This window comes from Anomalospiza imberbis, chromosome 2, assembly GCF_031753505.1.
Source record: "Anomalospiza imberbis isolate Cuckoo-Finch-1a 21T00152 chromosome 2, ASM3175350v1, whole genome shotgun sequence".
In the NCBI taxonomy this organism is placed as follows: Eukaryota; Metazoa; Chordata; class Aves; order Passeriformes; family Viduidae; genus Anomalospiza; species Anomalospiza imberbis.
Genome location: NC_089682.1, coordinates 57,694,377 through 57,710,852, shown reverse-complemented (window position 1 = coordinate 57,710,852; position 16,476 = coordinate 57,694,377). Strand labels below are relative to the sequence as shown.

General features: G+C 45.5%; 1 protein-coding gene across 9 annotated transcripts in view; it reads left to right on the top strand.

Moving 5' to 3' along the window:
• CDK8 (cyclin dependent kinase 8) overlaps positions 1–16,476 on the top strand; it is a 107,560-nt gene that overhangs the window by 66,410 nt on the left and 24,674 nt on the right. For 4 of the 9 annotated variants that reach the window (XM_068181237.1, XM_068181238.1, XM_068181235.1 and 1 more), the window contains one exon: positions 2,159–3,442. The exons of the other annotated variants lie outside the window; for them this stretch is intronic. In XM_068181237.1, coding sequence (XP_068037338.1) covers positions 2,159–2,284 — 126 coding nt within the window. In that variant the 3' untranslated portion in view covers positions 2,285–3,442. Of the gene's footprint in view, positions 1–2,158; positions 3,443–16,476 lie in introns of those variants that run through there. 9 annotated transcript variants of the gene reach the window in all.

Genomic DNA, 16,476 nt, shown 5'->3' with positions numbered 1-16,476 from the left:
TGTTCCTTTGTTCGTCATTTGATTTGCTCAAATTCCCCGTAAAAAGCTTGTGAAGAAGGATTGCCATCTCCTGGGCAAGGCACACTAAGACAGTTTCTGCATTCACTCAGTAGTCAAATTATTCTGCAGGGCACATTGACCTCATATCCTTTTCTGCCATGCATAAAAATAGTAGACACATGGCACACAGACTTGCCTCCTTGTTTAAATCTGCAATGTGACACTCCCAAAGGCAATGTGATTAAGCAGGCTGGAGCAATTCAGGCTGGAGCTTGGGATAGCCCTCTGGGTGCTTAATAGTATTTAGAAAGGATTGGATAGTTACTTTTTTTCTTAAACAAAAGGCATTTGTTGTTCTGGGTGTCACAAAGGAATCTGATTTTTCATTGCCTCTGTCTTAAATAAGATCTGTTTCAGAAGTCAGGATGCAGGTAGTGTTTTACAACTGAAATGAGTGGTCAGTTTTAAATGGTCAAACTTGTGATGGTTTCCTACATACAGGAGCCACACATGGGCAAAACCAACGTTCAAGATTTTTGCTCTTTGAAGTGCATCCTGTATTTGTAACATGGAGAAGGGTGACCCAGAGCTGTGACCCTTCTGTTGATGAGTGAATTAGTTTTCCTCTCAAGGCTGAAGGCAAATGCCCACAAAGTTCAGTCACTGTGCTAACGGTGTGGATCAGCAGTGCTGGTTTGTTTCCACTGACATTAAGTGCTGGTCCAGCCATTTCTCCCTCTTTTCTCTAGAGGTGTTAGCTCAGTCCTGTGAGTGTGTGTTAACAAGTAGAAAATGCCTTTTTTATTTCTGCCATCATCTCAGCTTCCTTGGTGTAGCTTCTGTTCTGAATGCTGTACAAGAAAAAATTGGGGTTTTTGTGTTATGTTGTGACTTAATATTTTACTTAGGGTGTTGGTTCACCACAGTTTTTTCCTATTCAGGTCTCAGTAGCAGTGCCCTAGTCCTGGAATACTTACTTTATGGAAGTTTTCAGACCTCTTCTAGAAGCAGCTTTTCCTAAAAAACATAATATGTGCTGTGATATCAAGAATTCAGAAGCTACACAGTTTCTAAATTCTGCAAAGTTTGTGAGGGCATGTAAACCTTAATGTGAATGTAAACCAGTGCAGTAATGTACTGAAATTGTGTTAATTTAATGAAATGTTAAATGCTACTAAGTGTTCAGATACTTACTGCAAATCTCATAGGCAGTCCTTCTTTCCTTTATAATGCATGATCAGTGAATAATAACTTTTAGGTTAAAATTGAAGTAGGCAGTTCCTGGTTTGCTGAGAGCTTCTTGCAATGATGAATGCTCCACTCAGATAATTGTGGGAGTTGTTTGAAAGGGGCCTCTGGAAACCATCTAGCCAAATCTCCCACTTGGAGCAGGGCTGTTGCTAGTTCTGACTCACTCAGATTAGCATGGCTTTGTTAAGCTGAATCTTAAAAACCTTCATAGAGGGAGAGAGCTCACAGACTATGGGCAGGTTCTTCCAGTGCTGTTCTGGTCCTTCCTCCAGTGTCCCATCTGAAACTCCCAAGCCACAACCTAAGGACATTTTTCCTGAAATATCTGGTTCCACTGAGGAACATGTCGCTGTTGTCTTTAAACTCTCCTTCGAGCATTTTTATAGGTGCTGATAGGTGACACCTTAGCCCAGTCACAGCGCTCTCTGCCTGTACTTCTAGGTCACACAGAAGGGTGGCAAGTATGTCCTATATGTGTGAAAATCTCCAGAATAAGGCAGAGTGGCTCATCAGCAGTAAGATGCCTCACCTGGACCTCCACCGCAGCCTTCCTTCCTGCTAGGAGAAGGGAGCAAGTGGGGAAGATCACTGCCATGAGTGGTGGTAGCCCAGTGTCATGCACAGGTGCACAGTAGCCATCTGGAGGGTTGGCTGGAGGTTTGACTGTGATGGGTGAAGATTCCCATTAGGGTGGATAGCAGAAGGCTGGCAGCTGTCACTTTCTAATCTGGTATTCCTAATGTCTGTTACCTGCTGTAACCAGAGTTAGTGAAACAAAGCATGGAAGTGCAGCTGCTTTGAGACTGTGTGTGCTGGGTGCCTCTTGAAGAAACGAGTCAGTAGGTGAAACTGTGTCACCATGTCCATGTTACGAAGGGCTGTGTGTCTGTGCTTTCCCCCCCTGCAGCGTTCCAACCCCCATGCTGCCTATCCCAACCCCGGACCAAGCACATCGCAGCCACAGAGCAGCATGGGATATTCAGCTACCTCCCAGCAGCCGCCGCAGTACTCGCACCAGACCCACCGGTACTGAGCTGCACCCGGTGCCGTCGATGCGCTGTCGCTGCTGCTGCAGGACCGGCCGCTCAGCTGCGTGCCAGGAGCCTGGCTTGTGCCAGAGAATGTACTGTACAACCACACCTCCCACCTGTCCGACCGCCACGACCCACCCCCTGCCACGGGGCCGAGGGGGGGCTCCCACGTTGTACCTGGTTTTGGGGTTAGACTTGAAAAGAAAGTGCTAGCACAGTTTGTGTTGTGGATATGCTACTTCTGTAGTTTACTTGACATGGTTCAGACTGACCGATGCATTTTTTTCAGTGACAGTCTGTAGCAGGTGAAGCTGTGAAATGTGCTAGGGGCAAGCATTTTTGTTGTCGTATGTGGTGAATTCTCTTGATGTAACAACTTCATCTGACCAATAGTACATGACATCTTTGAACTGGTACTTGAAGCATACAGTATATGTTACCATGGCAAAAAAGCAAACTAACCGTAACTCTCAGACAGTTTTGATAAACGTTTATTTTTAGTGACTTTTGTGGGTTGGTTCATTTTCCAGCTAGATCGATGTTTTATGACCGACATGATTGCTACAATGAGATTTTTTTAAGAACATGGAAGCGTTTGCATTTTTTCCCAGCAATTACAAGCGTCCCAAAGATTTATTTCCAACATGAGTTTTTGTTTTTGTTTTGAAATCTATGACTTGACTGGTATTAAAGCTGCTATTTGATAGTAAAATAAGTATGTTGTCATTGATATAAACATGTTTGGTTCAGCAAACAAACTAAAATGATTGTCATAGACAGTGTTTTATTTTTTTCCTGTTGGTGTTAATGATTTGTGAGCATGCTTTGGGATTAAAAAAAGCATGAGTGATATTTCCTAAAAAGGTGCGGCATCCATTCAGATATTTTGTCATGATTTTTGAGAACCAGCTTGGTGTAGTGGATTTTAAATTTTGTTCAGTTAATTTTTTTTTAATGTTCGCACGTTGTTTAGGGGTGCCATTCCTACTGCAGAGGAACAAGATGTTAGGAGAGCCTTAGAAATTATGAGGAAAAACTTACATACAATGTACTGTATCAAACTATTTTACATGAATGACACAAGTATTCTGAGTAAAAAAAAAATCAAACATTGTTAAAACAAGGTGTTATGTAATAAATTTATTTTTCATAAATCTGCATATGACCTTTGCCTGCGTTCCTTTTTATCATTGAAAACCCCCCTGCTCCCCCATCCCTACATCTGTATCAGGTTGTGTCCTGAGAAACAGCATTCAACAGGAATTTATCTTGCTTTATCTTGAATTTATCTCCATTAACTGGTGAGAAGGATAATGTTTCTTTTAAACAGCAGAAAAAAAAAGGCATTACTCTTGTTCTGTACATGTAGCTGATCAGCTGGAGATACTCTGAAAGTGGGTTTATTACTAGTGACATTTCCTAGATCAGACAGTTCCTTTTCATCTACAAAATCCAGAGGCATTCCTGTGTGGATAGTTCTTCTGAGGTTTCTGTAGCTTATTCTTATTTTAGTAGGTAATACCACACCATGGTTTTGGCATAAATATATGCAATACACACAGGATATTTTTCTTCAGGTGCTTCATGTAGTGTGAAGATCAACTGGTGTGATTCATCCAGATGCACTGAGATTCCGATGGGGAGCAAAATAGAATCAAATCGTTAGCCTGCCTGAAAGGCAAACCATGTTTGAAGTGAAGATAAAACTACCTGACTGGATGGGACTACAGGTTCAAGTATTAAGGGAGACTTAAAACTAAAGAAAATCTGAGTGCAGAATTTATGCTGCTTTTATGATACTGTATGATGCCCTCTTAATTTTGACATAAAAGGTGTCAAAATCTGTCTTTCCTTGGTTTCTGGAACAAATTAATATATAGGTGGGAGTGCCTTAAACTTCTTGGTTTGCTTTTTAAGTGAAAGCATTTTCAGTTTTTATTCATAATTTATATATAGGCTTTAAGCTTGCCTGTTCAGTATTGTCCAGACTGTTCCCAAGTACTCAGATGGTGCCAAAAGTAACTTTTTTTTGCTAAAGTGCTCTTGGCCCAGATTTTTTTTTTGTATTGATGTATATTCATAATAATGCATAATAGATAATATTATTAATGTCATAGCAGACTTTATTTGATACCACTGTATGGTGATGTCTACAGTTGAAAAATAGCAGGCTTGTTTGAATTTCGTTTTTGCAAAAGGAAGTGCATCCAGTTGACAGAAGGTGTTCTTGCCATTAGTTTATGCTTGAATTTAATTTTCTTATTAAGATTGTATTTGAGATAAAGATGCAGCTTATCAAATATTTATAATGAAACCAAATTATATTCTGCATTTAGTTTTGAATAGCCTGCTAGTTTCAATTTCATTCACTTGTTTTCTCATTTTTAGTAGATGTGCTGCAGATTACATCAACAAACGGATCCTACAGGGAAGTCAAATCTTAATATTTGGCTTGTATTGATGTCTCAGTCATCTGGTCATTTGTTAGGAGGTACTTGAGATTTTTTTCTCTAGGACTTTGGAAAAAAAACTTTTTCAATGCTTGGTATAACCTTCAGTACCTCGAAGACAGGGTGTTATTCTATATTGCAGATAAGGTCAATCACATCATGTTTATGATAATTTTGAGGGATCTTCTGTATCAAATAAGCTTTTTAATACTGGCTTTAGGAATACAGAGGGCAAGGCTCTAAATTACTTTCCTGAATTGTATAAAAACATTAATCCTGTTGTTAGGCTCTTACATGAGGGTTACAGAGAAGAAGAAAGCACCTTTGAGAAGTATTTAATAGAAGAGTTACAAATTTCCATGAGGAGATGGCAGCAGCAGCTAGCCTGCCAGCCATTCCTCTGTCCTCAAATTGCTCAGCTTTTGTTCTTGGATTCAAGAACTTCAAAGCTTTTCCTTACTCACCAACAATTATCTGGACCCATCTAAGTGCATTTAAAATAGCTGGAGTCTTGGGAGCCTGTTTTTGTTGCTGTGATTAAAGGACAAATTGTTTTGCTAGAGTAGGCTTATGTTGAAAATGGGCTGCAAGCTTAACTTGATTGTGAGGATAAATGTACTGTTGCACCTTAACCTTGGCACTCCCAGCAAGCCTGGCCTGTGGCAGCTCTGCATTTATCATACCAAATAAAGATCCAGCTGCTTTTAGAAGAAATAAATAACTTTTGCACTGATCCCTTTTGAAGAGGGTTTCAGCATTAGTGGTGGGAGGGCAGTCCCACCTTCCTAGAACTAGCAGACTGGTTTTGTCCTGTTCTTTCCTGTGCATATATATGTAAATAGGAAAATACTCAGTGCACTCATGGAGTTGCCCATGGCATTGCCCAAGCAGTGCTCAGCTGAGGGGTAGGCCAGTGTTCAGATTTTCTGTTATTTTCTGTTAGCTTTTTTTTTTTTTTCAGGGGAGGTTTAGGCTGGATATTAGGAAAAGGTTCTTCACCCACAGGGTTGTTGGACAGTGGAACAGGTTTTCCAGAGAAATGGCCATGGCACTAAGCCTGCCAGAGCTCAAGCACTTCGATAATGCTCTCAGTTACGTGCTGTGATTTTTGGGGTTGTCCTGTACAGGGCCAAGAGTTGGACTTTGATCCTTCTAAGTCCCTTCCAACTCAGGATATTCTTATGATTCCTTCATTCTGAAGACACTGCTGGGCAAACCTTCTCCTGGCTTCACTGAAAGGCCAGCTGTGATCTCTGCCTTTCATGTGTGGTGCCTGTTGATCACTTTATGGGCATGGTTAGGCAGTTTGACTGCCACCAAGTGAGGCAATGGAGCCTGCAGGATCTCATAGGACTTCCTGTGTATCAGGAAGGAAAGAAGGAGTATTTCTTGGAGCCAGTGGTGAAGTTGCAGACCTGCCATTTGGAGTAAGTATTGTTGCCATGGCTCAGGTGAGCCTTATTTCTGCAGAAAGAATGAGTAATGCGGTGCTCCCTTCATCATATTTTAGTTCCTCGCCTGAATAAAGCAGCCTTTTTTTGTTGAGTAGGGAAGCCATCCCAGCATCTTCCTTCAGGCTGAGTGGTGACAGTGCTTCAGGCTGCCACTTCTGAGAGAGTTTAATATCCAGCGTCCCTGGAGACCAAGGTAGATGAGCCTAAATCAGTATAATTTGCTTGTCACAGCTATGGATAAAGAACACTGAAATAATTTGTCAGACATCTGAATGCTGGGATGTACAAACTGTACTCCAGCAGTAGGATAGGGAGAGAAAAAGGTGCTTACCGTTTGAAAGCAAAGCAGAAACAAAGCTGCTGCTGTTTCTACCAGGTCTCTTGTGATAAGTTCCTCTCCTCAAGAATTTCAGGCAGCCTTTATCTTGGTGGTTGGCTTCAATGATGGCAGGAGCTGTCTCCAGAGGACTGTCTGTACTTGCAGGGATCCTGTGCTGGAGAACTGGGCATTGGCACTGATGTTAATGAAGCCATTGCCCTGGGGTGATACACGCCAGCTCCTGCCCAGGATGGGAATCTGGATGAGCTCCATCACTGCTCTGGAAGCTCCTATGTCACAAGATGTTGAAAAGTACTTTTCAGTGTGCCAGGATTAGGGTGCCTTTCCTTGGCTCTCAAGGAATTTAGTTATCCCTGAGTTTAACTATCCGTTCTCATTTCTGGTCCTAGGTAGGTGGACTGGGTAGTGCCCTGAGCCAGGGGAGGTGGTGAAAGGGCTAGTGCAGGAGTGGTTACTATTTAAGCTGCTTAGCACATCTTGGCACATAGCCCTGAGCCCACAGAACCACCAAGGACAGCCTTTACGGCATGTGCTTTTGGGAAGTGTTTCCATTTGCTTAGCCGGGGATGTGGGAAAGCTGCCATATCCTTGGAGCAAGCCTTTGTTTAATGTTTGTGGGAGCTTTGAATTTGTACAGTGTGTCACCCAGAGTGTACGAAGAGCAGCCGCCTCTCTGCCGCCCCGTTAGGGTCGTACCGAATGCAGTGGCTGACCGAGGGAGGGAGGTGAGGTAGGCATTTGTGTATGGACAGTGCTTAAAGGAGTGCTGAGCTATAGGTGAAAAGCCCTTGAGCAGATGCTTATGGAAGGCCCTTGGTTACACTGAGAAGGCCCAGAGGTATTGTCTTGCCCTGAGGTGTAAAGAGCACCTGTCTTTCATAGGAGCTCGTTCCTTCTCTGACCCACTGTGCCAAAATCTGACCGTGTCCTACACTGGTTTATGCAGGGTTGCCTTTAGTATTTAGCTGGTCTTCCCAAAAGATGCTGGCCAGGTGTGCTAAGAGCTGCTCTTCTTGACCACCTTTTAAAATCGGAATTCTGTTTCTGTTTATAGTGTTTCTCAAGTATAATTAGGGACCTGTGAAGTTCTTACTTTAGCCAAGCTCCGCCTTAGTGAGTTTGTGCCCTTACCTGAGCAACGGAGACAGTAGAATATATTGTTTGGCGTTCTTCACACCTGCTTCAGCCACGTGCTCCTGTAGATCAGAATATGGAGATAATCAGCAAACTGTGGAGACGGATTCTTTGGGGATAAATCCTGTATTTGGGTGCCAGCAATGATGCCTGTGGGAGGGGGGTTTTGTTTTGAAGTGTGCTCAGCTCAATGCAGAACAGCTCATGCACAGCTTAGGCACTCCTGATGTTCTCTGCAGCTGCTTTGCCCTGGTGCTCTGCCTCACCTTGCTTTCAGACCAAGAAAAGGTGAAAGGAGTGTGATGTCCCAGCCCAGGAAATCCCTGTATTAACTCCTGAAACATATTCCACTGCCACCAGCCATGCAGGTATGCAATACAGCTGTGTAATTTACTTGCACACCAGACAAAACCAGTTGGTTTGAAAATCCCCTCAGTGTCTTTGGAGGCCTTGCTGGGAGAGCCCTGCAGGGGCTTCTGACACAGAGCAGCCTGTGGCTCCTGAGTGATGGGCAGACAATGCCCGGGACTGATAAGCAGCTGCTTGATCAGATCTCATCCAGGTCATGAGGTGAGGCTGTCATTTGCAATCACACACTTCTCCAACTTCCCAGGAGGAGAAGGGAGGCTCAGGCAGTGCTGTGCAGGTCTGAGGGGAGGAGAGAAGGTGGTGGCTGTGGGCGATGATGTGCTGGTCAGGCTGGCTGGTCTGGTGCCCCGGGGCTCAGCAGGACATTGGTGGCGTGAGATGCCGTGGGGATCCACTCTCAGAAGGGACAGTCTGCTGGAAAAACTTTAGTCTGACTGAAAAGTTGCAGAGCATGTGGGTGCTTGAAGGCAGATTTAAATGGGCTGTAGGAGGAGACCAGCTCATGTCCTACAGCTGCCTTACACAGCACCTGGTTCCTCACGGTGCTTCCAGTGCCTGCTGGGATCTGCAATCCTGTGTCCAGCCCCCTGGGGATTTATTGCTGTGCCCATGTCCACAGAACATCAATGAGTGCAGCATCCGAAGTGTGTGAACAGTGAGGCACAGTCATGGGGTAAGTTGGTGACACAGGTGCCAAACCACTGCTCTCATGAACCACATGCTGGGTTGTGTTTACAGGAGATGGATCATTTTGGTTAAAATATTGCAAGAGTGGGAGATGGCTCTAAGAGTGATTTTCGCTTCCACCAGAAAAGAAGGCAGGAAGAATGGATCAACATAAAACATAATAAAGAAAGCTTGTTTGTCATGCTTTTCTGTCTTTTTTTTTTTTTTTAATAGAGAATAAAAAGTATGAAATCCAGTTCACTGGGAACAAGAAGGAATGATATCCCAGAGGTTTGTGTTTTAATGGAGTAACCTATGCTGCATCATGCAGTGTCCATAAACCAGCAAAATGCACATACTTCAAAGGAATGAGGAAAAGCCAAACTGGAATCTGAATTTGGAGGACAAAGTGGGTATAACAAACCTGCATTTTGAACAAAAGGCCCTGAAAGGGGAGTTGCCCCCTGGTTTGGTTCCAGCACATTGTACGCACATGTCCACGGGCAGTGACTGATCGCACTGCGCAGTGCAGCCCAGGCATGCTGCAGCCACAAGTGCTGCTCCTGGGGTTCAGGGCATTTGAGGGGGTTCCTGAAGGGTGCAGGGCCACACGCAGCAGAAGGGGGGTGCAGCTTTTGTTTCCACTGCATTTTTTTACAGAACATTGCAAAATGGGGCAGAGAAGCCCCAGTGTCCTCCCCAGAGGACGCTGGAATATAGAGGTGTCATCACTGTTATTGAATCTGCAGTTTATTCTTTAATAAAAGGCATTTCCAGAGAAAAGGGTTGAACATCCACACTGAAAACCATTTTCACTGACTAGAAACCTAATGAATGGATTGTAAAAGAGCAGCACCTTAAACAGTAGTATTTAAACAGGGTAGTTCATGCTCCATGAGGTTACAAATACACCTTTGCTGATCCTTGTGTAGTTCTTAATAATGCCAGGAATTAAAATATTGATTATGCTAATTATTTATAAAACGTTAATATCCAAGAGCTATTCAGAACAAAATCCTGTGCATAAGGAGCTATGATGCAGAACATGGCCTGTCCTGAGAAGTTGCTGATTTTCACAGTGATGTATCAGGGCAGATTATTGTATATATGTATTTTTTTTTTCCATTGGTATTTCAGTCAGTCTTTTGATCTGAAAATCTTACAGCATCAATGGCTTGCAGCATATGCAGTTGGGGATCAGGATCTCCCAAATAAACCATCACACACCCCCTCAGCCTTCCAAGTCACACAGGGAGGGGAAAAAATCCCCTCAAAACCTGAGACACGTCAAACCACAGAGCAGGGAAGGTTATACATGGATTTGTCATGGACTCTGAAAATACCAAAGCTGAGGCCACGGTAAAATAAGTTAAAAGGTGTGCTAGAATGAAAACTACCTAGAGAGAAAAGCAAACCAATATTCTGGAGATACTTTGGAGGGGCATGAATGCAAGTGTGCTGTGGGGCAAGCAGGCAGTGATGTGGTTTGGGGCTGGGCAGTACCAGGACCTGGGGCAGTACCAGGACCTGCTGCTCGCCCTCCATGCCAGGGGCTGAGCTTGCAACTGAGTCCCCTTTGCATTCCCAGATGGCATCAACATGTCCTAGTGCTGCTCCGGCCCCAATCAAGCTCCACTCACTCTCAAAGATAAAATGTCCCTCTCGAGCTGGTGCCTAGCAGGGGCCCAGTGGGGAGTGAGCCCAGGGAGGGCACTGTCCCTGCTGTGCCAGGGGCTGGGCAGAGGTGGGTGTCAGGGCTGGGTGATTGTCACTGCTCATCTCCACTTAGTGCCACATTGCATGGAAGAGAATCAGAGAAATCAGAGCAAATGCAGCTCTCAGGCTCTTACTGATCAAGCCTCACACAGCGGGTGCTATTTCTAATAAATATTTTAGGCAGTAAAACATCTTCAGAGAGGGCTGCTACATTCCTGTTGTGTGACTTCTTGCTGGGAGAAGCCCGCCTTAGCTGCTTCAAATATTCAAATGTTTGATATATAGTTACTGTTTTATGGGAAAATGCCTCTGGGTGAGATGTGTTTAATAGAGAGAGGCTAATATGTGAGTGATTTATCTCATTTTGCTAAGTTCATGCCTGTAATTCAATAACCCCATGAGCTACACTTAACTGTATTCAATAAAGATGATCTAGAGGAGATGTTTGTGCAGGTGAAGGATTAAAAAACTGGAGGAAAGGTTGTTATAAATAACTGAGTTTGAAGTAAACAGGGAGCTCAGGCAGAACTCTTCCCCAGGATAAATGTCTTGAGCATCATTAAACCAGTACAAATGGCTCTGTGAGCTGCAAAGATTTCTTCCTCTGAAAGGAAAAAGCTGTGAGAGAGACTTTCATTAGGGAGAAAATGCCACCTTGCACTCCGGCCGTGACCCAAATCCTGCAGCAATCCTTTGCGAGCTGTCATCTTGGGGAGCATCCCCAGCAGAGCGTGCCGGATCCTCTGGCAATGAGGCAGCGTTACGAAGGGCACAGGAAGGTGGATTTACAAGCAGACAGAGGAAAGAGGTGTGACAGCCCAGGGCTTTTTTCTCCACCTGCTTTAGAAAACCTTCAGACACGTATTTGAGTGTGCAAAGTGCTTTACAGACAGCGCTGCGTGCAAGCTCTGACAGCATGACAAGGCAATGTGGTCTCTAAAAGTTGTTCAGGGTTGTAATTGCCCATTTTCATTGTAAAACTAAAGTAAACAGCATTGGTAGCTGAGTCACCCTATTGCAGACCTGAAGCACTTCTAAGTTAGGTCTAAATATATCTTGTGTGCTTCTAAGTTACTGGCTGAATGGAGAAGAAAAGGGCACTGAAAAATAAAGGCATCACAGCCTTGACAGTGACTGCACAAGGTTTTGGGGTGAGGTGTGATCGCTTGCTCAGCCCCGTGGGCAGCACAGCTGCATGCATGCCCAGCACTGGTGGCTTGCTGTGTGCAGCTGCAGGTGCCACCCTGGGCCAGGAACGGGCTCTCAGCCTCTGCCCCACAGCCAAGTGCAACAGCCCACCCCAGACAGCCAGTTTGTAGTTGAAAGTGTACAGCAGTTGCAATAGCAGGGAAAAGGGAGTGGTTTTCAGCCAAAAAGCTGATAGAAAAGGCCTGGGGACAGCAAATAGGCCATAGCAATTCATTTCCTTTTCCCACTCAACACCTTGGAGGCATGGAGCAAAAGCAGGAGGCAGCAGCTTCAAACAGAGAAGTGCTTTCCCACTGTATGTCTTTACACAGTGGGGCACTGCCATGGGAGCCTGCCAGTGCCAGCCACAGCTTCAAAACGTGGCCGGAAAAAGTCATGAAAGGAAAACAATTTAAATTCTATTGCCTACTGAGACACTAACTCCAGCCCAGGAGGCCCCTTGGATCCCCATGGGTGGGGAGGAGAGGCTGGGAAGGTGCTGGAGTGGGTTCACCCTGTCCCCACTCTCCTCACATGGCATCTGTGGCTGGTAGGGACAAGCTGTGGGGTCAGATGGACATTTGGTCTGACCAAGGGTGACTGCTCCTCTACGGCGCGCAGTCTCACACAGTGGGGGCAGCTGTCCCTGAGCCACGTGAAGGTCACTCTGTGGCTGCAGCCTGGCAAATGTGCTCTGCTCAGCCCCCTCAGTCCTGCAGTGTGGCCATTCACTCAGCACAGCTGGAGCCTTTTGATATGGGATGCCTTTTCCTGATCATTGCCTGACAATCAAAGCCCAAAATCTTCAAAAATTTGAAAATAATTAGCCTTGGAGCAAAGTGAGTGAGAGGAGACACTGAGCTGGCAGGGTTAGAGGAGGAGATGAGAGAGCAAAGGTGCCAGAACCCCTGGGGCACAGGCTGCTGCTACCACAGCTCCTGGTGCAGGTACCACCAAGAACGTGGGCATTGCTGAAGGGAGTGGGAAGGGCCTAGAGAGCTGTAGAATAGTTGGCAGAGACGGAAAGGAGAGCAGATGGAGGAAAGGACAAACATGAGCAGTGGGAGCACCCCAATCTGTGCAGCCCACCATGGTACACATGCTACTAGCTCCTGTTTTTGACTTCTCTTCCCAATAATTATTGCATTGGAATAAACAAACCAGCTCTTACCCCCTGCAGAGTCTCTGGTGTTTCTGGTGCCCACAGTCCTCTTTGAAGACCCAGCAGCCAGAGCAGGAATGGAGCTGCAGATCTTGTTTCTATCCTGATACATCATTGCCACAGATGGGGCTGGCAGCAGCAGCCTGGGACAGAGGCACAGCCAGCTGCTCAGCTTGTCTGGGATGGAGCTTGGGATGACTGGAACACTGGAAGGGATTTTCCAAAGCGCATGTCACAAAGCTGACAGATTTTGGTTTTCCTGCTACTTTCAGAAGAGACTGCTTGGCATAAGCTCATCTGTTTGTAAGGTTTGGCAGGGGCAACCAAACCACTCAGCCTGCGTGGGCTGCACGCAGCCTCACAGCTCCTCTCGGTCCTTGCCAGGGCCGAAGGAGATGCCTGGCCCTGGCATCCCACGCCGCCCTTTCCAGCCACTCCAATGGGCCAAGTGGCTCAGCAGGAAGCCTAAATACACTCAAGTCTGTGGGGTAAGTTTGGAGGGACATGTAAAAGCACTACAGCTACATCTGAGGAAACAAGTCTGTCTGAGCCTTGAGTCCAGGACAATCTCCAAGGGTTTCTTTAGGTCAGTCACTCTTGCACCTTTCCAAATGTTTAGGAAAGGTCATTTTTTCCAGCTGGTTCAAATAAAGACTAATTCTGATGTTTTTCTAAAAGCTTTCCAAATAGGTTTTTGAGCAAAGCAGTACAGGCCAGGAGTGGGAATAACAGAGATATGCAAAGATGTGAACAGAAAAACTCTTCTGGGTTACATTTGTTCCTCAGTCTTTCCTAAAGTAGCTAATTGAGTTGTTTTTTTTTACCCTTTGGTTGTCATTCTTTTTGGTTGTTGATATGTTTTAGCTGCCATTTATGTAAAACACCGTGCTAAAATTTATCCCAGTTGTCTTTTCACTCAACAGCCACAGAAATATGATATATCAGGCACTGATCTACCACCTCAGTGACCTCCCTCCTTCACATACTTTACAGTTCTCTGGCATCTCTGTTTGCTGTGTTGCTTGCACACACTAACTATTTTGCATCCCATCTGCCCTCAGCAGTGGTACCCTGGTCACCTGCACCAGCATCATGCAGAGGAAAGTCTGGGCAAATCTGAAAGACACAGTAAAAATAGTATCTCTCTCTCTCTCTCTGGATCTGAATAAACCAACCCTTCTAAATATGCAGAGTAATAAAATCCTTAATGCAGTGTGATAAAAAAGTTACGGTTCCCCCAGCAACCTAAAGGCAGCTGCCTCGCGCGTGCCGAGGGTCTGAGATGGCTTTGCTGGGAAATTAATGCCTTCGTCTGCCTCCGTGCGCCGCAGCTGGGTTAGGGTTGCCATGGGAATGGGAGGTCAGATTCTGCCTGGTGTGAATGCCGAGAAACTCTCTGCTCCCCTGCCCTGCCCTGCTCTCCTGTGCCTTGGTGACTGGCAGCTGGCCCCTGCAGCTGCCTGCTCCCAGCACGATGCCTGAGAGCAGCGTCCTGGCCCTCAGTCCAGGCAGACTTCTCCCCGCCTGGCACCTCTGTCTCAAACCCCTTTTCTTCATCCTTCCCTCAGCACTCGGTGCTTCCCAAAATATGCTCTTTTTGTTTTGGTTTCTTTCAGTCTTCAGTCCCCAGTGACATTTGTCACACTGCCAGCAGTCTTCTCCTTAATCAGCTCTGGGTCAGTCCTCCCAGCTCTCCCTCTCCTTACTTTTCCCTGTGTGCCCTTACTGCAGGCACAAACACCTGCTGAGCACTTTTAGACAAGGGCTTAGCAAATCATTTGTGTAAAATATATTGGATGAATGTCCTGAATACTCTGGGTGGGTAATCCCTTGCCCCTTGTTTGCTCAGGGCAATGTGTAAATCTAGTCCACAAACAGCATTGGTCTCCAAGCCTGTCAAACACCGGTACAACAAAATAATGGTTTTTGGAGGGGAGCTCTGGAAGTAACGTAGGTAAGGAGCCCTGTGGGCAGGAGCAAACCCAAAGCGAGAATAAGGTATGAATTCTGCGAGAGTCATTAGCCCTTAGAAGCTCTCAGCCAGGATTTATGACACACATCAGGATTTTAATGAAGACAGAGTGTCTTTCTCACAGATTCACTCCTGCTCAGGCACAAATTTCCGGGCTGGATGCGGGAGCTCCTGGCTGCAGTTTTATGGCCAGTTATACAGGAGGTTGGGCAGCTGATGGCAATGGCCCCTTGGCCTTCCCAGTTATGACTCGATGAATTTCCAGCTGCTCGTTCACTCGTAGTACGTGTAATTTACACAGAAAGGAATGTCACCCAGTCGGTGGCCGGGAGCAACGCCACGTGGCTGCTGGTGCTGGGAGAGGCAGCTTGCCACTGGCAGCCCCCAGCCTGCTGCAGACAGCTTCACTTCCATCACCGCAGCTCCGTAAAAGCTCACTTGGGAGGAGTTGGTCACACAAAGAAATCTGAATAATACAAACGCTCCCTCCAGGTGCGACAGAGACCTCCCACACATCTGTGCACTGGGAGCATGAATAGGACACTGGCTGTGAACAAAATACTTGGTGATTTTCACAAATCTCATTGCAGGTATTTTTGTTCCCTCTCTATCACCACCTCCCCTAGCAGTAGATATCCTTTTTGCTCTTCTTTCCCCCCCACCACTTTCCCTGCTAAATTATGACTTCAGTAGAATATGTCTACCTCTGCTTGCTGTACCATGACTATCTGTTAAATTCCATATTGTCTGTTTTATTTTCATCCATTTTATCTGTAGGTAGCATTACTCAGAAACTGTTACTCCAGAATAGCAAATAAACACTCGGATTTTTTTTTCCTTTTTTCCCTATAATTTCAGTGTGATTAGAAATGTACCCTGTGAAGCCAAAATGGACAAGAGGTTAATGAGAGGTCCTGTTTTAACTCCATGTGAAGGGCAGGCAGGGAACTGTAGATTGCAAGGGATTTTTCTCCTGCAGGACACATGCTGCAGTGAATGCTGATCTTTTGCTGAGCAAGACTGGGAGCCTGGAGAAATCCTTGCAAATGAGGATCCAAGATTTACAGATTCCTATCTCCTTTCTGCCTTGGTTTTGTGGGGATCAACAAGGTCTCTGGGTCCAGGGATTTCACCTAGACAGCAACATGACTGGTGCAGCAGCACTGCCCATGTGTGGTGTCTCCTGGCAGAACTAGAGGGAAGGTACCTGGCCAGTTTGGAAGTGAGTTATTTCCCACCCACTCCCTGTGTTAATGGAAAGTTGGAAGCTAGTCTGCTCCTGCTAGTCTGTAAATTCATGCCATTACATGAGAACTTCAGCTTTCATTTTTTGCAAGAAGTGGGAAAATTTGTAAATAGAAGACCTCGTGTGTATTAGAATTCACCTTGAGATTCATTAGCTTTATTGCTGATTTGTTGAGCAAGGAGCCTTCACACTGTTAAGAATGTACCCAACAAAATGAACAGCACTTAAGCACTTGGCTGTTCTTCAGGATTGTGAAGGGATGAGCAAAGCCAAAATATAAACCCAGGTTCAACTGTGTTCAGCTTTTCCCCTTAAGTCCTGCTGCAGTGCATCAAGATTATTTAATCGAGGGGCAAAATAGGCACACAAGGACTGGGCCCAGGTGCAGCCTGTGAAATCCAGCCCAGCCAGCAGCCCCTGGATACCTCTCAGATCCATCTCAAAGGATGAGCACCTGGCTGTAAAGTGTATTAAATAAGTGTCAGATCAGCTGAGCT